This window comes from Varroa destructor, unplaced genomic scaffold (assembly GCF_002443255.2).
Source record: "Varroa destructor unplaced genomic scaffold, Vdes_3.0 BEIS01000004.1, whole genome shotgun sequence".
In the NCBI taxonomy this organism is placed as follows: Eukaryota; Metazoa; Arthropoda; class Arachnida; order Mesostigmata; family Varroidae; genus Varroa; species Varroa destructor.
The window spans coordinates 42,820,286-42,846,169 of NW_019211457.1; the positions used below are offsets into that span (position 1 = coordinate 42,820,286).

Here is a 25,884-nt window from a genome sequence, read left to right on the forward strand (position 1 = left end):
TTCTTTCTGTAGGTATTTAGCAAGGTACACTATTTACACTATATATATATATATATATATATATATATATATATATATATATATATTTGCATGATCGTTCTTCACTCGTCGTCGCAACACCAATGACAGTAACGCAATGAGGAACTACTTTCAAATTGTTTTTTAAGTCAGTGGCATGCTATAATAGGCAGTCGTGAGCAACATGGGGTCAACTCGTTTCTTCGTACAATACAGACAAGAATTAAACCGTATCATAATGAACTATTTCTGCTTCTAACTGTAATATATATCTCAAGGGTACCAATTAATAGCAGATGACTGTTATTTACTGAATTATTACCATAGCTCTAAACCAGAGTATTGCCCTTTATCTAATCAGGTGATTATCAAGAGAAAATATCCTAAGTGGTTTGTTTTACAGCGATTTGACTCACAACGGTCATTATACGGCCTTATGCAAATAACATTTTGTATATATAATATCTACATTTCATATTTACTTCAAGTAGCGCGAGCTTCATTACGAAACAAACTGCTTGGATCTGCGAGTTTTGTGAGTGGCAAATATGCCGTGCAACAGCAGGTTACTCAGGCCGTGCACAAACATGTGATGTGGTCCCTTGAGGTGCAAGTATATGACCTATGAAGTGAAAACCATGTTCGATAAATAAATATCAGACGTTGACCACCCTCCAAAAAACACATCACGACAGAGCAACGCTTTGTATTATTGATGGGCGTGAGAATATCAATCCTTAATTGTTTTTTCGTAGACAAAAATATAACCGAACATTCTAGCGCCGCTCCCATTGTTTATTGTTATCATGTTCTCCGTGATAAACATACACAGTCCAACGGCCACTATTAGTCGAAACGCAATATAAGTTTCTATTAGTTTAATTCAAGCTTGCATCCTCTCTTGTTATACGCTGATTCAGGTTCTTTTAAATCCACGAGTTAGTTTTTTTTGTTGGAGGTGGCTACGAATTCCTGCATGGCCAAATACATTCTTACATACGCGCGCTCAAACGATCACAAATAATGTATGTAGTCGTACCACCACCATGTACGTAATTTTGCCTCTTCATAACCTTCGGTGGCAAAGGTGGCCTCATCGTTCAAAACAGTTTTAGCTTTCCTTGCATATCGCGCTGCTGAGCCAGTTGAAGTCAATGGCGTTGCTGTTGCTTTTAGTGGATTTATTGTAATTGCATACGTATATTCTGATAGTCTGCCTGATTTGATTGGGTGTCAGCGTAAAGAACACTTTGCCATTCTGCTTTATTCGATGTTTCTGTCTTACTGGACGGAGCAGCAACCAACCTCTTGAACATTGGGCAGGTCAGGCAACATATCGGATGGTGGCTCGCTATACACTCCGTCAAGGTACACTCGTATCACATATATCCAATACTCGTTTCGTGAAGCATTGTACGAAAAGGACGATTCCACACCTGGCTGTGCTTCGCCGCCAGTGTACAAGCGCATTGCAACGGTTTCCGAGCTGAGCACTCGAGCGCCTGCAATTTTCAACGAAGTGGGAAGTAGGCATTACTTTGGAATAATATTCGTGTAAAATTAACACCCTGCGGAAATAGAACGTCAGATAGTTTGTATTAGTAGATTAGGCGTTTTTGCATTTGAGTATTCACGTCGCCCTGCATGTATAACGGCAGTCGTTACCGCCTCTCGCCTTTCACCCCGTCTAGATAACACGTCTAATGCAGAGTAGGTGCATACTTCAAATAATTATCATTGATCTCTTATAGATATAAGTAGTGCAAGATCTAATGCATTTACGAATGAGAACGGAACTTAGCGTCAATTAGTCGGTCGTAGTGTTTCATAGAATTATTTGGGCCGTGGTATATTCGCATCTAAGGCGAGGCTTTAATCGGTAACAAAAAGAAGCGGAGAAAAGAAGAAAATGTACCAAAAATATAATCTGATCTATCTTTCTTGAAGATATGTAGATAAAAAGGAAGGCATAATACATGTTGCCGATATCCAGGCCTCGACTCGACGTTTTGTAGCGGAAAGGCTCTCGAATTCGGGCACAAGGAATCCCCTCGTTAACTGGGCCGGTACGAATGTCTTGCAGCGAAGTTGCAACGGAGGGCTAAGGGGCCCGCACGGTGGGGGCAATCCCTCTAATGAGGCCGTTGACCGCGGGCTTTTCGCATACGCAATACGAAGAATTCGAACATAGAAGGTACTTCGTTCCGCATGTTCTGCAATGAAAAAGTTTTCATTGACCACATTTGTAATTTCTCTAAGAGAATACGAAAAGTAGATGATTAGATAACACAAAGTTGCAATAAAGACTTAACGTGCTCATCGATCAATTATATTTTCACAGGGAGAATTTCTGTATATCAATGCTCGTCTCAAAAATGCTCAAAAATATCGCAAAATGGTATCACAGGAAGCTTTGCAATTTTAACATTCAGCATGGAATTTCTGTCGGCCTACAGAAACCCTTACTCACCTGTATAACACATTCTCTGCGTGTCAACAACTGCTCGTCCAGATTTCAGCTTAATCTCGATCGACTGAGCATTGCAAAACCGCAACGCGATTTGTTGTGAACACCAAGTTGATGCGCGTTCCACGACAGACGAAAACGCTTCAAACTGTGGAGTAGAGAAAAGTCCACCTGATGAGAGACTTTGCGGTACAAAATCTGCTACACCGATTTCTTCTGGGATACCATAACCTGCACGAATTGCAAATTATAATAAAAAAATCACGGTCAGAAGACTACATCTATAAACCCTTATTTTTATGTTTTCCTTATTTCACCTTTTTGTTTTCTTTAAATGCAATTTCTATATTTTTTACAACATATAACATGTTTAAAATAAATTCGACAAAAATGAACTAATTGTCGTAATATGCTTACAGTATAGAAAAGTAAAAAGTAACATATTTGCCATCAACTCAGTGCATTAGATCCTAACATTTTCATTTACATTTGGCATTTTTACCTAAAATGTTTAGGCCATGGAATTAATAACCCCCTTGGATCTGCAGTCGAAATCCAAGGGTGTTTCAAATTCATTTTGATCTAAATCAGTAATACAATGTATAGCAGTGTTATTAATATATTATTTTTATGGAAAAACATGTACACACTATTGAGTAATATAACTAAATTTATTAAATGATGAAATACATTCTAGCAATGGTTTTGCTATGGATCTACACCCGCACCTGTTCAGGTTAATGGGTTGTTGGAAATGTATGATAATAGTCAATGGTTAGCTCCAGCATCATCGGACGTTAAAGCTATTTTCCAGAAGAAACATGATTAAAAATGGAAAATGATGATAACAAAAGATAAACATAAAACAAACGCACATAAGAGATCTATCGTACTTTCAAGTTTGGTAAAAAGACTTTGTTCACTCAGGGATTAAGTTTGAACCATGGCCTCATCCCCACGACCTTAAAACCAACTAAGCTGGTAGGCCACACCCTATTAACCAGCATGACATTATGGTAACGGTAATATGATAACTAATAATAAAGATCCATTTCGGCCGAGATTTTTAATTAAAGTATATTTTATAACATTTATGCTACTCCCAGTGTATGCATGTAAACATATTGCACACATTTATATATTATTATTAACTTCCATATCGTCCTCTCTGTTCACAGTGATAATCATAGTAGTAATATCGTGTAAACATTGCAAATAAATTAAGAGTTAATAGCAAGTTTAATAACTAAGATATCACAGTTTTCTGTCCTGCTCTCGTCAATTCAGTTTACGAGATAACCATCACCGAGTCACGGAACGTGCGAGGCCTACATAAGTCTACATAACTCTTTTCAAAAGTTGCTGACCTCTTTTGATAAAACGTTATCAACATATGCCGACCATTTTGCCTATTGTGCGGTTCTATGTACCTGCCATATCTTCTGTTTCTGCAGCTATTTAAATTCCCCATACTGAGGCGAGCACATACGAACGTCCGGAAGTGCAAAATCTTAAAAAGCCCTAACCCCTTAACCTATGCGGACCTGCCTTGCCCAATGACCAGGTCTAAGGTCTATCCGCCCTATACCTTCTAACCCGCTTTTAGTGGTTGATGTTTCTCGGCTGAACTCCATTTCAGTGAGGCCTATCCTATTTCTGTTCCTTTTTTAGTGTCTGTTTTATATCTAATCTCTCTTCCACTCTCCTTCGCAGTTTCTCTAAACCACGACACGATGTACTTTCAAGGACGTCATCCTGATAACCAGAAAACCTCGCACTCCTCACCACATCTGGTCCGACCGAGATTTTGCACTTGCTTACTCCACCCTCCGCTGGCACTTTTACCACAGCAATAGATACACCCTGTTTGGTCTGCCTTCTAAATAGGTGCCGAAGAGGTATTGGGTTCATGGTTATGTACATGTGAAACAAAGAACGTATAACTAGAACATAATGTGTATATTTAGAATGCAAATCTCCTAAACCGCTGATATACTAACCACCTCAACGACAACCATAGTCGACGGATAGTATGTCTTATCGTCACAGAGATAAAGTATCTTTCAGTGCACCGCTTCCATGTCTCTATCGTATTACCTATTTTAGCCTTCATTAGCTTCTGCAACTTCTGTTATGAGTCTATGGCGAGGGCAGCAATGATGGTAGCTTTGTACGGGATAAAATTCGCACACAACGAAGATACAGCGTATGGCTATCCCTATTGCAGCCTCTCCCAGTTTACACACGATTACCCTTTTATTGATAACAGATAAGAACATTTTAGCGGTATAACGAAATTTTATCCAATATAAGGCGGCAACTAATGTCGATTTGGACACGGAGGTAACTAGTGTGGTGCTTTGATAACGCCCACTAGAATGGAAATAGACATGGTCTGGCGTCTGTGAAGAGATCACCCCACACGTGAAGAACTGACAACAACTCACTCATGTAATAATGCAAGCATACGCACGGCGCCGTAAACACTAAATCCCCTGGGCACTCGGCAGTCGGCATTCCTCGTAACGCACATAGAAAAGGCAGTGAGTGCTTATCAGTGGCCTACTCGCAGCGAAAAAATATCAGAACCCTATCAGAACCCTAGCACAAAAATGAGAAAAATGGCGGGTAAGAGAGTATCTAACCCCCCAAGAACGGTCTGAAAGTTTCAAAAGCAAGAAAATATCTATGAATACGGATGGATTTAGACAAAAAAAAGGGGCAGCGGCACGTCGGAAACCGGATATTAAATGCCGGCACCTTTTTTGTTTTTCTTTTTTCAGTAAAAGTAGGCAAAGCGCAGTCAGAGAAATAAATAATAGATACATTACAAACTGTAATAACTTCTACGGTATGTGGTCTCGTCGATTATCAAAAAGGATGTGTGCATGAGACAGGACAAGCCACTAAGGTAGAACTTTAATATACTAATTAACTATCTATGACAGTATTCTGGTTTAAATGTAGCTTAAATGAAGTTAATGACACTGAATACAATATAGCCTGCTGTGTATATTTATCGTATGCCGCAAAAAAAAAAACGCTGAATGTTTAAATGCTTTTGAGAATTGATGAGAACAAGACAACAAACATTGAACCTACCACCAGGCTGGAGTTCAAAGAAGACCCGTACAAGAAATACGTAATGTTTGGTACGACCACCGTGTTCACACCAATATGTCCGATCAGGGTCGAATGATGAGTATGTCGGGATTTTCATTTCTTGTGTTTCCACCGTAATTACACGACCCTGTGGAGGTTTTCCTCGGCTAGAGTAGTTATATCGCTCCAATACCTAGAAGGACAATTATACTTCAACTTAATGATGCAGTCTGATTTCAATGGCCCGGAGAAACTATTAAACATATAAAAACTTTTTACAGTTGTTTTTTTTTACTTGGAACACAGTGTGACGCAGTTCTTCATGATAACTGGCTAATCTAACCTGTGTGTTGCGAAATGCTCATACTAGGCACGTACCATGCACAGACTAACTAGTTTATTCGCATAAGACAAAGATAGATATGAAACCGTTTTTAAGCTAATCGTTTTAAAAGGCTATCGTATCCTTTTACCTGATGAAGACTCTCGAATGTTGGCATCCCAAAGAGTCCAGCATGGCCCGTTTGCTGCGGAATCAGGTCGGCATAGTCGATTTGTTGAGGAGGCCGCGATGTATCCGTTCGTGGGACTAGCCACATTCTGTAGGATACACATTATTATTATTATACACATTGTTGGTTATTAGACAGCGCAGCAAAAATTCGGTCGGTAGAATTGCTTGGTTTTGCTTATATTTTTGCATTAAAAGTGAATCTAAGTAATCAAACAAGTAATTGTCAGAATAATTAATCTCGAATATTTAGGATACAGTGCACAGAGCTCGGCAGCACCAGTCTTGCAACGTTGAAAGACGAGACTACAGTCGGCATATTGTCAATTGGTGTTTGTATTGCGAAATGGACGAAATTGTATACAGTTTGATGAAAGCCCCCCAGTGCAGGGCGACTGAAGCAGGGAACTTCGGGATTGATATCAGCAAATCACTGAAGAGATAGCTCAACAAAAATGGCCGGAGGACTATTTCGTCCGAAAAAGTCAAAGGATACCTCCAAAAAGCTACAATAAAGTTACAAAAAAAGGTACGGCCTTAAGGTAATAGAAACCCATCATTCAGAAATAAGGTCGCAGATCGTTTCTCGTTAAAAGAACTCAGGCCAGTCGAGCAGCTGATTTCCGAACGCAATGCTCCCAAACACAATTTCGGTATGCCGCGTCAACTGCAACCAGAATACCAGCCCCCGTTATGTCAGCACGGTCCAAACGTTAGATGAATGGGCGTATCACCCGAAAGGCGGAAACTCCCGTCGGAAGCTCGTTGCTATGGCAGCTATAACAGTAAATTCAGGTATGAATTCTCGGTAACCGACTGTAGAAGTTGACCAATCCATGTTTGAAACCCGCACTTCCAGAACAAGAGTTGCTCTCGGCGTTTCCATGGCAGCTCGAGCCCTTGGTATTCTCATACTTTCACTTCGCCTCTTAAGCTGTTTACCGAATATCGCACTATTGTATAGAGAAGAAAAAGCTGACTTGGAGTTCGTGAATACTTGCAACACTTTGCTAATTGCGACATGTGCCTACATGCATACTACAATGAAGGCCATTTCGCGCGTTTGTGGACCCAGCAATCAAGCATAATACAAAGTAAACGTGACGCCTACCAGGGAAAAACTCCCATAATCGGAATATATAAATATTACTACTCTGTTCGTTTCCAAAGAAAGCGTCTGTTCGGGGGGCTTGCGGCAGCTGCTCAGAGAGCCACAATGCCTATCATCGGAAGAAAGCGGCGCAAGGCGAAATCAAATAAAGGCGCCACTTTTACCCTTTACCAGCTCCGTTGTAGCCTCTGGATATCTTATATTAGCGTTTTAATTTTGGGCTGTCGTTTGAAAACATCAATGAAACGAATGGCGCAAATTTAGGTTGTCATTTCAAAGCAATAATAAAGACATATGTAGGAAGGAAACGCAGCTAAATTTCATCCTTTCAATTTCCTAATAGGCCAAACTCGTTTGTATTTTAATATACCATTGCTTTCCTATGTAACCATAACCGATAATTTTTCGTTTATCGTAAACTGATTGCGGACAAAAAATATACCACCCTAACTGTCAGCAGCAGGTGTCTTACGACTTTTTTCATCTCTGTGATGAAAATCTGATGTCAATAAAATAAATTGTTTTTAATAAAAAGGAAAATATAGCAAAAACGAAATCCTTCTACCTGATATCTAAAACACTGACCATTAGTGCGCCCATAATGCGGCTTTTTAGGATTCGTGCTTTATATCAAACGGTGACGTTGAGCACGATAAGAGTACAACTCTATTGTATAATTTCATGAACTAATCTAATACTGCTTCAACGCTGACGTAAACCGCGCCCCTTAAGTGATTCTTTTACATTTTCGAACACCATAACCTGCTCAAAAAAAGCTTTTTAAAAAGTGTGAAATCGATCGCAGCATCTGACCATTCTGTGCGATGAAGGATCGTCATGTCTTAAAGAACTACTGACATTCAAAATCAGTGAAAGTTAGATTTTTTAATGGAAAACCGATTAACGATATATTCGGATCAATAGCAAACGGAGTTAAACTGCATGGTAAACACATTGTTATATAATGATTAGACATAGTTGTATAATAATGATATAAACCATCAAAGGAAGGAAAAATCGGATTCTGTAATCTACTCAATCAACTATTCAATTAGTCAAAAGCGAAAAGATTATCCCTAACCCCTAATACCTATCCCGCTACTTAGCGAAATCTTCAATCAATATTCTATATGACAGTCTAACTATATTGTGTGTACATATTGTTGATGTACGTCTTGGTGTCATGATTAGGAGTATTGAAAACAAGTCAGTCCGTCTTGTGACCCACGATGATTAGATCTTTGGATCTTAGATTACTCTTAGGCTGCATTTGAATTGGCCAAATGCTGATAAAGTTCACAGATGGCTGTCTGCTATGGCTGACTGTCAGGCTAGCTAAATGGTACCGTCTAATAGACGGCCTTATAGTTAACCGTACAATAGGAATCAAACGGATACAGAAGTAAAATATGCATATATATAGACGGAACTAGTTTAATCAACCGATACTGCTCACATTTATACTGTATATTTCTGTCATTTATACGAGCCTGTGCAATTGTTTACGCGAGCGTCGCTGTAAGCATTCACCGGTGAGGCTGACAAGAATCATATTTACACGCAGCAGCCGTAATCTGCGCATTTTTGCATCATTATTTCACATCGACGCGTGTACGTCATCCGCTAGCATGTTACTACTACATGTGGGACTAGTGCAAACTGAAAGCAAGCAAAAATAGCCGTACCCAAGGTGGTAGTAATCAACAGTATTCGAAATGCTTACAACGACGTGCCCATACAGCGTTAAGTAGTTGATTAACACTAAGTGAATTCGAATGTCAATACGACAACTAGAACTCTGGGTTCAACAAACAAAAGCTAGCACGGACCTTCCGTAGCAGAATCGTTGCCAACACTGCGGGCATACGCATGTACCTAATAGGCATAATTTTTTGGAGCAGGCTCAACTTAACCACAGCATGTAAGGCGATCCAGGTCAGTCATCTACAGAAACCTAACCTCACTCAACCACACGACGAGACCATATTCGCACACAATAAATGTCAGCAAGGAATACGAAGGAGAAAGATACGCTATGACCTGTTATCAACGACGGCACCAGTTGAAAGAAAAAAGGTTTTTTTGTCTATTTGATGGTGCACTTTACTGGGCGCTGGTTAAAGTTATCTAGTATACGGCAAGCCCTAGGAGAGATCATACTTTGCAAATAAATAATGAAAACCAGAAAACAAAACATTTTGGCGCACACCACACGTCGTAGTTGTGGAGTGCAATTAAAGCACTTAAAATTCAGTTAAGCTTAACGCGATTTACAGAATGTGCTTTTCACACTTGTTTCACGTAAAACCACCTTTGATTTACATTAGTAAGTAGTTAACTGAGCTTTTTTTTCATGAGACAGTATCATCTGTCAGAAACACCAATACAAATACGCATATAATTTGAGGAGTAAGTACACATAATACAACAAATAATCGCATATACACAAATAGTTCTATTAGAGTCTAATCTTGACCATTTTCTAGACAAGTACAAAATTTTATAGTTATATTTACAAACATTTCGCAAGAAGAAGCAACGGCTTTTTTTTCGCGCGGTACAGCTACACTGATCCTTGTTGTAAAAACCTCTGCGTACACGACTGTTCAATTAACACGCAATTAGAACCATGAAAAGGTTCTATCGGAAGGGCCTGCTGTAGAAAAAAACATGATTGAAAGTCGAGTAAGTATTCCTATGGAGCATGTCTGAACGTCAAAATGATTGATTTTTTACATTACGTTTACACGCATTAGCAAAGCAGGTCATTCAGGACTGAAACCATAGGGCCATTTTTCGGATTCTACTCTATAGGGAGTAAGAGAGGGAATATGTTTCCGCAGGCATCTAGATGCTCATCTTCGCTATTCCTCAGTGAACTGGTTACCGCTTTACCATCATAGTTGCTTCTGATTCAGCATGACTGAAATTAAGGTTCTACCGACTACATGTGGGCAATGTGCGCTTAGTGCCGAACCTTTGCTCACCTAAGCGATCTTACGTAACGGGTACTTTGCTCGCCAAACTCAAAATACGTCATTCGCTCAGTGTTGATCACTTCAGAATTGGTCTTGAACTCAACGGATTCACAGGTTTTTACCTCCCATTCGGAGTGCTCTCGGAGCCATTCGTTTGCGCGGTATACCAGGTACCTGTGAAAGGGAAAAAAATGCTACTTAATATACATTCGTGGCAATCCTCAATAGCAATGTATGAAAGGAAGCAAATTAATGACCCCTGATTACTGGACAATCACATTTACTTTCTTGTTTATACAGAAAGTAAAAAGTCGAGGAGTAACATAATAGAAATCGCCAGTATTGCGCGTTCGTACTCAACAGCTCCCATATACTCGGCCTTTAAATGTCTGGTTTTTCATATACTTATCAAGGTTTTCGCCTGAAATTCTGTTAACAGTGAATTTATAAAGTTATCATAATTGGTGTTATTGTTTTCAGCGAATCGCATTATATAATAATGAAACGATTGTCTATTTGCCTTGCCTCATTCTCCAGGCGATTCTTGATTAACACTTTTAATGACTTCCTTTTTGTTTTTAAGGATTTTTGTTGGAAAGGAACGGTTGCACAAGCTAAGCGAGATAGGCGGTCGCCCTATGAGCACGCTGCTTGTAGAAGCTTTGCTTGATGAAAATCCTTAGGATAAACATTTTTATATCTACATGACATATAGACACTTGCCTACATATTACTTTGCATTACAATATATTTGAATATTTTTGAATAACAAACAAAGAACTGAGTATTAATCCAGGCTATTCTTAAAGTCTGATTTCCAAACAATTTGGGTAAAAAAATCGCGATACACGGATACGCAAAGCCTTAGAATGAAACCGTAAAACTCCTGAAAAAAACAATTTTCTACTAATTTCGCTACTTTGCGCATATCGATAAAATAAATGACATAAATGTATAAAATCCCTTGATTTCACATATTTAAACATTATATGAAGAAATGTCTGTTTTTATTAAAAGAAACTGTTTAATAAAAGGTATTTGTTTATCATTGGGATATACTTTTGCCGCCGTTGCTATATGCTTCAAGGTGATACTTGATCCATTATCTTAAAAATACAAAGCAGCTTTGCACTACTTTAATAAACAAGTTGAACTCTATTATATTAAGATATAAAAATCTAACATGATGGTAATCTTGATCAATATTGAACAATATTGAAGGGAAACATATATTGGCAGCAGCCTAAGTAAAACACTTATGGTTGATATAGTTAGAGATTAGGGTACTTGTTAGAGCCATAATCAACTAGCTTGTCTTCTAGATGACATGCGTTACACGCCTCATGTGTGATAAAGAAAACTGTTAAAAATTTTTATGTTAAATTAAAACTCAGGGGGATTAAAGTGAGTACATATTTCGAATCTAGACCTTAGCGATAAAGGAAAAACGGGGCCTTTATTAATAGCTATTTTATTCTTTTTAAAAACTGACGCCCTTCCTCACTAAAAGTTATACAGGCTTATTTAAATGACTAGCTAAACATATTGGTATCGAACATAGCTCACTTGAATGAAAACACCTGAATCTTTCGTATCGTCCCGGATATTCCATGTTAGACTGCAAAGGTGGAAACCGTCCAAATCAGCAGAACAATGACCTAATGCTCCTCAAATTATCGTTGGCTTGACTTGAAACGCTTTGCAGGCGATCACTCACTAGCCAACAAATGTAGTGAAGCTTCCCTGCACTGCATTTCAACGGAGAAGATTAGATTGAAGATCTGATATAATGCCACACACACACACGCACAGTGCCAAACGTAAAATTCGGCGAAATATTTATTTAAACTAGCCTGGAAGCACGAGTCGTTCAACTCCAAGACAATACTTCAATTTTTTACATAGGTATTATAAACCTAACCTGAAAAAAAATAAATAAAAAAGAAAAAAATTTTAAAAAAATAAAAAAGAAAAAAAAATAAAAAAGATGGTTCCAACAATATCTGGCCTGATTGGTTGACTATCAACTGGTATAAAGAATTTCATCGTGTGTCACATCGAACGGCGAAGAGCGTAACTAGTATATCCCGTCGTCAACACGGACTAGTATCTATTATATTTTTCGTAACAATCTCAGTCGTAATAACGTATGTTGCTCCACTTATTCTGTTGACAATAGCTAGTCTATCTTTTTAAAAAAGACGGCTAAGTCAAGCTAATACAAGTACATAAGACAGCATGAGGGTAAGTGTGCTGATTTATACGACCTAACTAGCTTATGTCTAAACAACAAAGCGAGCAAAAACTCTTTCACTATGGCGAGTAAACATTACTTTGAGAAACTGCCATAGAAGGTACACATATAAGTACGGCGGAAAACATTTCACTAATCACCATCCTCATAGCAATGTCAAGGTTTCCGACAAGCTAGTAAATCTTATTCACCCTATTTTACATTTTGAGAGACATATACAAACCACATATGTAAATAAATAAAGAAAAATTATTAAATTCTATTGCCCCCCTTTTCCCCACCCTATCCCTTTCCCTAAAAAGATAAAAATTTCCACTCAGCATTGGAGAAATACATAACAGACACCATGTCGTTTGTGACATCAGTGCTTATCATATGGTGTGGAGAAGTTCTTTTCACAAAATGTTCAGCCAATGACGGTCAAACCGTAGAGAGACTGCCACCGGTATTCTGTAATAAAAGGAAAGTTTAGCCAATTACATCGAAGTCCCCCTAAAAGATCGTTTCTAATCAAACGTTTGTTTACGTATGGGTTGCAATGAAGATGCACAACTGCTCGGAGTTTAACCATTTGGCGTTGCTTTCTATAGTGCAACGATATTACCGACTTGTTTTAATTACAACGGAAAACGAAGATACAAACTTCTGCTAGAATACAAGCTATGAAAATATATCAAGCTTTATAATTATACATGCAGATAATCTGAATAGCGTCAAATCGAAACTAGGTAAGGGACAGAGAACTTAATTGATCCAATTCAAAAGAGACAAGACCATACAAAAAAAATCGTGAAGTATACCATTGAACTTCGTGGTATCGGATACTCGGATATTTCTGAAAACTATCGTTATAACGTATAAAAAACGATATCACCCAGATATCTGCTGATTATCCGCCCATAGAACCGCAAAAATCGTGTTGGAGCGACACCTCAGCGATGTTTTTAATAAGCCTACTCTGCTTGGTCGTTCTGCTGTTTTTCATTAAGTCGTGCTGAAGCATGATGTCGTGATAGAAGGGTATGCGAGTAAAGTTCAAATGTTCTGCACTCCAAACATACGTTTTTAGCCATAATATAATCTACGTAATACTACGTCTATTTATCACACTATACATGCGATATTCAACGAAAGTGAATGCTGATGTTTCCGTAACTCATCAGCCAGAGAATTTCGGTCACACTGTATGGGAAATTTTGAGCAGTGTCGGCTTCCGGAGGATCTTTTGCTTGTCAATTTCGTTCGATCAATGACCCAAAATGTTAATTCAGGCGAAAGAGAAAGATTGCACCGAGCGAGTCATTAAGACACATGTATTATCACCTAGCAACTATTTATTATCAATTCTGCTTTATCATTACTCTTTATTTGTTTGTTTTTTTAAATTGTATGTCCATCTTCTTAAGTTACGGCGAAAAATTGCAAGCCGCCGAATTTTACACAAGGAATGAAAGGAAATACTATTATGAATATTACTATTATGGCAGTTCTAAGTGAGTAATAGCTTAGAATTATTGTTTGCTGATACAAATAACAAAAACCAATTTTATTTGCTCAAAGTTAAAATCGGAACCTTATTTTTAGCCTTTACAGGTTTCAACTTACATATACAACATATATGCAACAGACAGATAAAATGTGCTTTTTATTTTGCTGCCGCGATTCATATTACCTGTATTTATCTGTTTTACGTCAAGTACTATCTCTAGACATTGCTTAAGGCGGGCGGCGGCCTTTTCCAGCCGTCAAAGCGAAGTATGTGTCTACACCCGGTCTCGAACTTTGACCACCTTACGTATCCCAAGGTTTCGTAGGCAAACGTTTCGTTATTACATTATCAAAAATACTTAAATTATTATTTATCTAAACGATTCTTTTCATTCCAGCCATCTCCTACTAGCTACCTAGTATTCTCAATATTTGTGGGTCATTTTGGTGTGGTTTGTGCAGATATGAAATACCTGAACGGCTCGAAGGCCGGTTGCGAGAATACGCCTCCGGAGCTCAGGCACTTTGGCAAAAAATCAACAAACGTCAGTCCACCCCCAAGCGACGCGTGTTGGCCCGTTGCTTCTGAATATGATGGAGGGAACATGCCATCTCCGGATTCCGACTGCACCGCGTTACTGCCCCCACCGCTCCCAGCGCTACTACCCGTCGCTGCTGCTGCCGCCGCTGACGAGGGTGGCATCTTCCTATTTTTTGATGCTCTTTTCGCAGCTCAATTTTTACTCCGTTAGAAAATTACCCGCAGTTAGCCCCTCATCAGCTAGAAGTGTACAAGCTTGACATTAAGACACATTTTATACACGACCAGTGTTCTGGCTTGTTAACCACTGTTGCAGCATTCAGATAGTACACCAATTGCGCGAATTAGCGGAAATCGCTGCCTAGCTAACAGCTAGTAAAACACGATCAAAAAACAAAGTTAATAACACAACAAGAGCCCATGATGATATGAGGAATGTTACACATTCACAGACGAGTGATACACCCATATACACGCATACGTAATAACGACACCTTTTTTCCTTTGGCACAAAACTCTGGTTCTAGCTGAAAATTGACTCTGGATATATAGAATACTGACGCTATCCACAGCGCGTGACAATGGGTGCGACCACAATTTGAAGAGATAAATATTACTATTTTTCAAAAAAGCGAGAGCATATGACAGCTTACAGCACCCACTGCTATTTCGAATAACCACGTTTATTTTGGCATCTTCATCACCATCAAAGGTAAGTCAAGTTAATTCCAATATGGTGTTGCAGGGTTGTGCAAAGCATGCAAGGCTGTTCGTCGTTGTTGCCGGAAACACTCTTCTTGCGATGAAAAAGCGATATCAGCACTAGCGAACGCTGAATGGTCAATCCAGCCACACGTACACACAAAAACGCACGACGGAGACTGAAAGCGCAGACTCAGCTCACGCAGATCGTGAGTCCAGCTCCAACTTCCACAGCGCCAAGCTACTTGAGACACACTGTTGCTATACGGACTCTGAGAGATTAACTAGCTGCTGCATCTTCAATAAATGATAGGGTACGCCGAAATCAACCTTCATCCTCGGCAGTCACAAAAGACAGAAACGCTTGCCACTACAACTTTGTACGAATGGCTCCCCGACCTACAGAATGTCAATAGAGTGAGCTGCTACTGCCGTACACGACTCCCCTCTGGTGCATAGCGCTAGCCGAAGCACAAGCACTAGCCAGTCTCACTGACCAACGAACGGCGGCTACAGCTCTAAATGAGCGTGTTACTGATGCTCACCTGCGCTCTCTACTGCTCGCTGCCCCAGTTGCTGCTGCTGCTGCTGCTGTTGGACGTTCACTTACCCGTTGGCTCACTGTATCATCTCCCAACTCGACTCCTGTCAACAACAAATGGACTCCAGTCGAAGGAAAGGGAAAATAGCGGACAGCAGTCGACCAAATGCTACCACAAAGGTACCATAGCCTCTACCAATTGTGTAAGCACGTACCACTCAAAATAATAATTGGGCTTACATTGACGTTAGCGGACAGTGACATTCCCATGGGCATATAGAAAAGATCGATCCTTATGGCGTAATGTAAATTACGTTATATGCACTTATTCTATTTTTTTTTACACTGATTTTTATTTGTTCAATAGATTTTCTCTCAAACAAACGGGGCAGCGTATAGTTTGTCAAAAAAATACAATGCTAATAGCTAGTACATGGAAATACGGCTCCATGCAATGTATGTGAATGATTTCAATGGATGGTAAACGACATCTTTTGCGATTTACTTGTGCTCACTAATGAAAACTCAGTGAATATTGAAATATAGATAATATACTTGTATCATTTAAAACAACGACACATCAGCTACACGGAAAAGAAGATTTGTATAAGCTCAATATCATTAATCGAGCTCGATATGTGGTGCCTTTTGTGGTTCATAGATTTCGCCGCCATTTTGGCTCGAAAATTTGCGCCATTTTCGCTGTCTCTGTTGTTTTCAAGTTTGGTTGTGTTTGTGCGCAGGATTCATATAAACGTTGGCGGCCCCCTCTGAGGCCCCCTGAGTGTTGCCAAACGGCCGTAGACCCCCAGCCACCAGTTCAGGTGAGCGCGAGTGGCTGTAAGCATAAATTGAGTACGTAGATGCCCTTCCTACCATAGGCGATGCCGTGGCTAGTTATATTTTCACCTTCAAAGGAACGCGCCTGAAAGACCTCATATCTGCCCGCTTGTTCGGGCAGACGGCGGCAACAAAGCGAACGGTGGCCTTTTGGATCGTCTCTCATTAATGTGCTGCAGTGCGGTTGCAAGTAGACAGGAATGGACGACTCAGCGGCCACTGGGCCGGCCGAAAATGGCGCTGGACACAACAGTATCACCGAGGAAAAATTGGTTAGTAAAAGCGATTTGCCGCCTGTCTTCTGATCATCCGTTCTGTCTAGAGTGTACTGCCTATATGTTCCATCAGTCATCTTGATCTCTGTTTAAATCACGTGGCTGCTATAGGTTTCTGGCCGATTTTGAAGGAACCAGCCAAGAGTACTAAGTCCGTTAAGCTAATTCGGTCTACTACTGCCTAGCGAAGTTGCTCTATAAATTGGTCTGTGCCTCGAAGCAATAAAACAGCTTGAGGAGCGTGTTGACACCTGACGCGGTCAGCGGAGCCGTGTTCAGCTACTGTAAAACCAACGGGCCATAGAAAATAATCGCTATCGATGCTGAGCTCAGCTACCCTTCATATAGGTTGACGTATGGCGCCAAAACTCTCAGACTCTTCCTATAGATAACATCCCTGGTGAATGGTTATTCTTGGTTGTTCAAGAAAATCTGCAAAGCGTATTCCTTCTGTTTAAACTACGAGCAAATAGTTTTTTTATAACCAATAAGGCGAAACCTAAACATTCATTTGCTTCCTCAGTTGTTATGGGCCAACAACCAGTAGTAACTTACAGGATTAATTCGTGCGATTCATATCGGCCTTGACAAGCTGGTATGCCGCGTTAACGATGGAGAAACTGCAAAATGAACGTCACACTACATAGATCTGATTTGCAAAATGGAGCTAGATATAATAAACAACTCTAATTGCAAAATGTTGCGTTTTGAGCAACTGTGATAAGACAGTAGTTGTCAACAATGATTATAGGGTCTGCTTCAGCCTGCCTTTGAATTCGATTACCTGTGACCATTTTTGGCGGAGTGGCGCACTCGACGCTTAGCCAGGTGTAAGACCTCGAGAGATTTATTTTATATAAAAGAAAAGGCAATCACTTATAAGAAATCGATTTTCCAATAGCAGTGAACAATGCTTCTTGATGTGATCCCATCGTTTATCATACGATAAAAACTGAGAACAATCTGGTCTTAATGGTTGAATACTCTCAGCCAATGATCGTGGCATTATTTTAATTGAAAGTTCGATCAACAAAAGAATTAGTGAAATCATTGATTGAACGAGATAGGCGGAATATGCATTTTTAAAATAATAAATTTTATATATTAAAGGTCGAATATTGTAATAACTTGTGCCTTTATCGGGTGTGCTACCCTAGTAGACCAGTGTCAGTGACCTTGTCAGAAAATATATGCATACTCTAATCAAATTTTTCTAATTTTAACTTCTAATGCTACCGTCGAATAGCTTTACTAAATACTGCGCTTTTCACTCAGCATTTAGTATTAATTAGTAAGCATCGTTAGTATATATATATATACTTATTATAAATGTTAAATGGTATGTTAAATATCGGTTTACCTTATATTATATATTAAATATATACGTAAAATATGAGTAAAATATCATAAAAAAAAGGTAAAATAAGAGTTTCAACATATTCATTGTGTTTCACATAGTTTAACTAAACGTAGCTTTGCTAAACTTGTATATGTATTTTCATTCTATAAACGGTTCTTACCTGCCAATGATTTATCGATATGGGTTTCCACGGATTCACTATCGTTCCTGTACAGACAGTTATTGTAAGCGATTTTATGTTACGAAAGAATTGACGAATCAATGTTTAACCATTCCAGAAGGCTGCTGCAGTGAGAAGCAAACTGCGGATTCAGCTTACTCCGCGTGGGAACCTTAACCTCAAAAGGCTGAGTGAAAAAACCCCGCTGAAAACCGGTGACGGAAAATCGGCTTATAATAACTCGGAAACCAGTGCTCCAAAGAACGCTGGATTTAAGTCTGCACGAGCTGCATCAAAAATGGCCAGAATTTCTATCGGAAAGATACTGCGCAGCTTCTTGGCATCGGTCGAAGCTTTGGCCACAGACCAAGAGGACTTTAAGGCCGACCAAGAGGCTGAGGAGCCTTCAGACACAATTCAGTTTGCTGGCTATCTCGCCGCCGTTAAAGCCGCTATTGACGCCGAACCCAATACCGATTTCAACCTTGACAAAGTGGACGCTGCGAGGTTTTCTGTTACAATAGAAGGGGAACGAGCAAGTCCTAGTGTTTCCACCGAAAACGATGCCAAAGGAGTTGAGTCAGAGAAATTGGTAGAATCAGGTAGTAGATCTGAAACAGGGGATGACGTATCAGCAAGAAGTGATCATGAGGTTGAGCTAGATGCAACTGGTTTCGTTGAGAAACCAGATACTGTTCAACAAAATGACGAAAATGAAGTCGTTAAGGAATTATTGAACGGCGAGAGCTTAAGCGATGATGAAAAAGAGAAAGATACAAGTGCTGTACCAAAAGCAATTCGTCGGGGCCGCCCAAGAAAAACTGAGATCTTTGTAGAGCAAACCCACCTGGAAGTAGCTTGCGAAGAGGGGACTCATGAAGCAACCGATACAATTGGGGCAAAGCTTGTTGACTCTGATCAACGGGACGAAGGACAGCAACTGCCCCTAGAGGAAGTTCGAATCCCAGCTTTACGGGGAAGGGGTAGACCGAGAAAATCAGAGCTCGTTTTAACGACAGGGGCAGAATTACCTAGAAGCAACCTGCCACATACAAAAAAGGAGAGACATGACGATCTAAGCGTTTCTGAATCGGAACTTATAGGTCTGGATGCAGAAACTCCGGGCCCTCGTCGCGGACCACCTCGAAAATCAGAAACGGTTGAGATGTCCGGGGAGGAAACGGTACGCCATCGACAATCAGCAACACAAGAAAAAGTGGAAAAGAAACGTAGGGGTCGGCCACCAAAGAAGAGCAGTATTGGTAAAACTCGTTGGGAGAAATCGGCAGGTTTTCTAAAAGAGCGCAAATATGGAAGATCAGGTAAAGCGAAAGAGTCGTATGATGCTACGAATGATGCAGCGTTGGAAGATATTAGAGCAATTGAAGAATTAAGTGCTGCTGCACGGGAAGAAATGGAAAACGAGATTCAAAGAAGTAAGCAGGCTTTCCCTGAAAAGGAAAAACCCAGAAGAGGACGGCCACCTAAGAAAAAGAAGAGCACAACCTTGCCCGAAATTCAAGTCGCCGACGAAATAGCAACCACAACGCATTCAGCAAGACAACAGATACCAGAGTTAACCAGAGATTTTCTATCTAGTGATTCACAGATTACTGTAGAAAGTGACGCTACTCAAGAAATATATGTAACATCAATTGGTAAACATTATGAAGGATTAGATTATGATACGACAGTGGACGAACGTGGGGAAGAACCAGAGGTCGTTGTTCGAACAGTCAAAAGAGGGAGGCCAAGAAAAGGTGAAAATCGGCATGATAAAAGACCCGACATTAATTTAATCGAAGGTGAGGGAGCGTTCCGTCGAGGGCGATCATTTAAATTATCAACAGACGACCAAGCTCCATCCAGTGCAAGCCATGGAATTAGTGAATATAATAATATTCAATTAGCCAACGAACCATTTCTGAATCGTAAGGATGGTAGCGAAGGTGCAACACTGCGCACGACGCCGGGAAAAAGGGGTCGACCGAAGAAATTTACCGCAGAAAATGATGTCGACAGATTGAGAAAAGCCGAGGAACAAATGGAGAGCGCTAACCCAGAACTTGTAAAGCGAAATATCGGTCGTCCACGCAAAACAACTAAAGAATCTCAAATTGAAAATCGAGTAGTTAAAAAACGCGGTAGACCTTCAAAGATCAGCTTAGGAGTATTTTTAGGAGGATTATCCGACACTGAGCCGGAAGATGATAATGCGGTTGCTCTATATGAGCCTGCGCAACCCAAAAAACGTGGTAGACCTCCTAAGAAACGCCTGGAATCTTCAGTTCGGAACAGTACGGAAGTCACCAGCGATAGAGAACCATCCCTGGCAAAACCTAAAGCACCCAAAAGGCGTGGAAGACGGCCTGGGAAGAACGGAAACGCATTAGCCGTGAACAAGAATAAAACAAACGAGGATGCCGAGTACATGTCCTTGCCTGAAGCTATTGCACCTAAAAAACGCGGTAGGCCTCCTAAAAAGAGCCTTCAAACTTTGCAAGACGAACGTCTACCATCTTCGAAAGCTGCATCAGAGGATGCTAAAGACGTACCACTAATCAATACTGAAATACCAAAATGGCTTGATAGGCCCCCTAAGCACGCGATCGCAGCTTCTATCAGCCTTGGAGTGTTGGCCTCAACATCTAATGAAGAGGAGCCAAGAGTGAGTACTGAAGGTCAGCCTAAAAGACGGGGTCGGCCACCTAAGAACAAGCAATCTGTTATGGATAGAGCTACTATTGAATCGGCGGGTTCGGACGTAGATGTTCCAAAACGACGCGGACGCTCAAGTATGGCTGGAAAACCAGACGTGACATTCTCGCCGTCGAAAGATGAATCCGGTACGGCCTTTTCGGATACAACAGGTAAGGGCAATGTTGCTAACGGCACATCACTTACTGATGACTCTGCTGTTACTGATAATGAGAAGGAAACAATTACTCCGAGGCGTCGTGGCCGGCCGCCACTTACAGAGGAACAAAAACAGGCCCGACTTGCCCAAAAATTGGCTCCGAAGGGCCGAGGAAAAAAGAACGTGCTCAAGGTTTCTCTGCCTGTTCCGATTCGTCCTAGATCCGAACGCGAGGCAGATGACAAACGAAATGATGAATCTACAATAGAAGCAGCCGGCTTTTCTCAAAAGGATGGGCTTGAAGAAGGAAGCGTTTCTACAATCTTAGAGTCTCCCGCTGGTGGATCTCCACTGCGTACAGGAATCCGCTCAGCGGACGGCAGTCTTGCAGGATCGCCTCCTTTGCTTGAAGCGGGATCAGGATCACCTAAGAGGATCTTGGACACCCGTGTGCCCGAAAGTCAGACACGTAAAGTGACTGTTAAAGTTGTCACCAAGAAGCAGCCTATTCGGGTTTCGCGGGGGTCGGATACAGATACGGCAGAAGAAACCTTAGACGAGGAAGAACATCTGCGACAACTAGAGCAGAAATTGTCTTCTGCACCGCCAACGCCACTTGGCGCTAGCCCACCTCGCACTCAGCAGATTGCTGTAAGCATTGGATCGCCAAGGCAGGCGGCGCAAGACAGTGGCGATGAACCCCAATCAAAAAAGCAGAAAATGGATGATAGGTCAATTCCAAAGGTGCCATTGTTCGAGGCACCAACTATTATGCAAGGAAAACGTGAGAGAAAACGCAAGGTTATGGACGATTTCGAGGACTCTTCTGATTTGTTTGCACGTGGAGCAATAACTAGCAAAGCCAATGACGCTGTAACAGAGTCAGAGGCACCACTTGATGAAGCCGGCCCGGCGTTCAACAAGAAACCCGATGTTATAGTTGTCACGCGACCGACAGTTATGTCACCTCCGGCTTCGGCGTCGGGCTTGGCGAGGCCTTTTGCGATTGCACAAAAGGCACCTACTCCTACAGTAAACGTCGTTGTTCCTTCAATGGTGGCGCCCCCTATCGTTGTGCAGCCTACCAGTTCTAGTTCAAACGTCACCTCACAACCGCTTCAGGTACAAATTCCGACAAGCCAAGTAACAATGTCGTTACCAGTACAGGTTCAGACTTCGACCAGTGGGACGACTCGCCCTGTGGTCATTACTGTACCAGCTAATGGTTTACGGTCGCCAATGGGGTCAGGAATTATGAAGACGATCGTTATGAACAAAGTCGTTCATCGACCGCTTGTCAGCACACCCGGTCAACCTGGCAATATTCGTCTAGCCGGAGCTGCTGTTCAGGCAAATGTTTCAACAACAGGGCTAGCAGGAAAGACCGGTACCCCGCGAGTTCAGGTGGTGACCGCTAGACCACCCTCGGTGAAAATGTTCCCGTGCGCAGTTCGCCCGACTGGTTTGACCGCAGGATCTACATCCAGTTCCGTAACTCCTGATACAGTGGTGATGCGTACAAGCAGCATAACTGGTTCATCCACAACATCAGTTCCGCGTGTGGTAACAGCCGCAATACGGCCATCTATTATTCGAGGACCTCGCATAATTACCTCTATATCACGTCCCGGTGCGCCACGACTGCTTGCTCCCACCGGTTCCACAGCACAAGGTCAAGCCCGGTTAATTACGATGCGGCCAACCATCAGTCAAGCCGGATCTGTCCAAACGCTTCGTCAAGGCACGGTTACAATGTTGCCCACAGGTGGCAAACTGGTTGTTCGCACCGTTAGCCCCTCAGGAAGCCTGGTGCCACCACGTCCAGTCGTGCAACAACGTCAGATAACCGTACAGGCGACTCCCTCCCCACCGCCCCCGACAACTATTGTATTTACACCGGGTGCTAATGCCGCGAAAAGTTCAACACCCATCCTGGTCACCCGAAGTCCTACTATCTTCACGCGGCCATTGGCGACGACTGTACGATCTATAGGCCCACCAAAGTTTGCACAACCACAAGCGCAGAAACCCGCCCTGGAGAAGCTCTTGCCTTCATCGACGACCACCAGCACATCAAACACAGCGACAGTGGCGGCTGATCAACATCCTGCTGTTCAGCAGTTGGTGACTGTCCACAGGAAACAACCCATACAGGCTCAGCTGCCAAAGGCGACCGTTGAGCGCAAACAGCCGCCTCCTAAAAAACCACTTGTGCAGCAAATGAGAAAGCCGGTCAGTGCCAAGATTCTGGCGTCACCCACCGTATCAGTGCCTGTAGTGTCTGTTGCTCCCATACAGTCGAAAGCTGTTGACGAGGCCACATCTGCCGTGGAAAAGCTTTTACAAGAACCCGAATTGCCCCAACCGAAACTGAGTAAGAAGCCTCTAACTAAGAAGCAAAAAAGTATGCGCAAAACTGATCTCATCAAAACCTCCACGCGCTCACGACGCAGAGGTTAGTGTTACTGTTGGCATTATTATTTATTGATTTGCTGTAGAACTGTTTGTATACTTTAGTAATATTTCAGTAAAGAACTGTAAAAATCACTTTTAGCGGTCAGTTTCTTATGAATGCATGTAAATAACAACTGAGAACTCGACAATTTTTGGTATATTTCGTGGAGAACATTTCAGCAATAGAAATTGTTAGAAGTCAGTGAACTTATTTTTGTAGTTGAAAATTAGGCTCGATATTTATGCTAATACTAATAATGATAAAACTTATTTTACTTTTGCCCTAATACACTGACATGTGATTTACCTGATTTTTACTTGATTGAAATTAATGACTTCAAATAAATGATTCAGGAACAGATCTGCAGATAGACTATAACGAGGACCGCATGGGTGCCATTGCCGGAGCAGACAGCGAAACGGATTCACAGGAGGAGAGTCCACCCTCAGAGGAACTTGGTTCACCGGACCAACCTGATGATGGTGAATCTGGTGTCGGCCAAGCCCCTCAGGATGACATCCCGGTGGCCGTTGTCGAAGTGTTTTTGTCCCAGAACGAAGTCAAGCTTCGCGAAGTTCACTCACCAACGAAACAAGATCTCGCCGATATTTCTAATCAGCAGCAACAACAGCAACAGGCTCAGCAGCAACCAACCGATGGCACAAGCCAAACACAGGCTGCTGAAGACCACAGTGTTCAGCCCCACCATCCTCAGCAGGCTACGTCAACCATAACAGGAGGTCAAGACGCGCCGGAAGGATTCTTTACTACGGAGGAGGGCTTCGTCACTGGTGAAGTACCCACTATGCTGGAAACAATTGCCTCCGCAAACATGGCCACTGGTGGCCCAAGCAAGGTGGCCTGTGGCGGCCTGATCTCGTCTAATGATAACGCGTTTGCCAAGGCACTTATGTCGAGCGATGAGGCCCTGATGGCTCGAAAGAAGTCAGTAACGAACTTCGCTTCTGGAGCAAGTAGCAGTAGTGGCAGTAGCAGTAAGCGAAAAAGCAATCCAATGTCTAGAGACTAAACGGGATGAAGTCAAATAAGTATTCATTTATCCATTCAGCAAGTACATTACAGTAATAAGATGAAGGAAAGAGAAAGACAAAGAAGATTAGATGGGGAAAGCATGAAAGTCTGGCCTGCTAACTGATCGACCGACGGGCAGAGTTTGCACCGTCGACGACAAATTCATGGCAATTAGAATAATCATTGTGAAAGCAGTAATATGACGTAATAATAGTATTAAAATTGCTAATCGTAAATATTGAACCAATAGTAGATATATCGACCAAACAAATGTTGTTCGTAGAATGGCTAAGACAGCTGTTATACAAAGTACACTGCAGTGAATGGCCTATGAGTCGAATGGTGATTAATGAGGACATGCTTGCTCCACAAGTTGGCGCAACAGCCACCCGTGGCGGTCAGTTAGTGTGCCAATGTTTGTATCTACCTGTTAAGTTAGTTGTTAAAAAAAGGAATGGCGAAACCTACAATTACAATTGCTAATAAAGAGAAAATTATCGAGTCGGAAATTACCAACTCCCTCTCTCTGACATTTAAGTAGGGAGAGGTGGACATTGTAGAATACAGATGACCGAAAACGTGCGCGAAGATATTCTTGTCACCCTGTTGAAATGGCGGGTAATTCTGTCTACTACATGTTCATGTATATGCTGCTATAGCTAGCCCGCTAGCTGTTAAGCTCCTGGAAATACTGTAAGACAGAGACAATACACGCGAGATATATATATATATATATCAACCTCATATATAAAATCGTATAATAACCATACGTGGGATGGATTTGCAACGGAGTGAATATATGAGAAAAAAGGGATACAATTGTGCGGGCAAAACGGCCAGTGTATATTATCTGATAATGTGTGATCTGATTGTGGGCGTGATTGTTGTGTATATGCGATTATTGTGCTTAGGAGAAATAGGTCCACTTCTATTTTACTGTAAACGGCGAGCCTTTTTGTCCATTATTTTTCAGTTATTTTCACCTAATAATTCACGACGACAAATCTTATGTTTTATGGTTATATCCAGTGCAAACGCCTACGAAGGTTACTATGGAATAGTGATAGAAATCAGCATATGCTTTTGTATTGCTTACTAAAGCCATGATTAATATTGTTGCTACTGGACACGGCATATGCTCCTAACAACATGTGACTCTATTACACGTATATATATAAGAGAGAGACAATAT

General features: G+C 41.3%; 2 protein-coding genes and 1 long non-coding RNA gene across 4 annotated transcripts; 2 read left to right on the top strand and 1 right to left on the bottom strand.

Moving 5' to 3' along the window:
• Window positions 1-792: 792 nt before the first annotated feature.
• Window positions 793-14,632, bottom strand: LOC111249153 (uncharacterized). The gene is made up of 7 exons (XM_022802642.2): window positions 14,403-14,632; window positions 10,197-10,361; window positions 6,061-6,187; window positions 5,588-5,780; window positions 2,489-2,716; window positions 1,995-2,231; window positions 793-1,520 (listed from the first exon to the last, which is right to left on the bottom strand). The coding sequence occupies exons 1-7, from the start codon at window positions 14,630-14,632 to the stop codon at window positions 1,300-1,302; spliced, it is 1,401 nt and encodes a 466-aa protein (XP_022658377.1). The 3' UTR covers window positions 793-1,299.
• On the top strand, window positions 1,408-2,779 carry LOC147756233 (uncharacterized). Its single transcript, XR_015326186.1, has 2 exons — window positions 1,408-1,544; window positions 1,966-2,779. It is a non-coding gene; the product is annotated as an uncharacterized LOC147756233 (long non-coding RNA).
• Window positions 14,633-15,756: 1,124 nt separating the features above from the next.
• Window positions 15,757-25,878, top strand: LOC111249152 (uncharacterized). 2 transcript variants are annotated; one of them, XM_022802638.2, is made up of 4 exons: window positions 15,757-15,893; window positions 16,457-16,825; window positions 18,467-23,660; window positions 24,014-25,878. In XM_022802638.2, exons 2-4 carry the CDS (start codon window positions 16,754-16,756, stop codon window positions 24,688-24,690), a joined length of 5,943 nt encoding a protein of 1,980 aa, XP_022658373.1. In that variant the 5' UTR covers window positions 15,757-15,893; window positions 16,457-16,753; the 3' UTR covers window positions 24,691-25,878. The 2 variants fall into 2 exon arrangements, with proteins under 2 accessions (XP_022658373.1, XP_086842925.1); XM_086986799.1 differs by having other exon boundaries at window positions 24,020-25,878.
• The last annotated feature ends 6 nt before the right edge of the window (window positions 25,879-25,884 follow it).

Excerpts from the sequence above, each read along its gene's own strand:
- LOC111249153 (XM_022802642.2), bottom strand. The coding sequence starts at position 14,632 with ATGCCACCCTCGTCAGCGGCGGCAGCAGCAGCGACGGGTAGTAGCGCT. Across the intron at positions 6,188-10,196 it reads CGTTACGTAAGATCGCTTAG|AATGTGGCTAGTCCCACGAA; the intron begins GTGAGCAAAGGT and ends TGTATCCTACAG. Across the intron at positions 2,232-2,488 it reads GCAGAGAATGTGTTATACAG|AACATGCGGAACGAAGTACC; the intron begins GTGAGTAAGGGT and ends TTTTCATTGCAG.
- LOC111249152 (XM_022802638.2), top strand. The coding sequence starts at position 16,754 with ATGGACGACTCAGCGGCCACTGGGCCGGCCGAAAATGGCGCTGGACAC. Across the intron at positions 16,826-18,466 it reads GTATCACCGAGGAAAAATTG|AAGGCTGCTGCAGTGAGAAG; the intron begins GTTAGTAAAAGC and ends TAACCATTCCAG. Across the intron at positions 23,661-24,013 it reads CACGCGCTCACGACGCAGAG|GAACAGATCTGCAGATAGAC; the intron begins GTTAGTGTTACT and ends TAAATGATTCAG.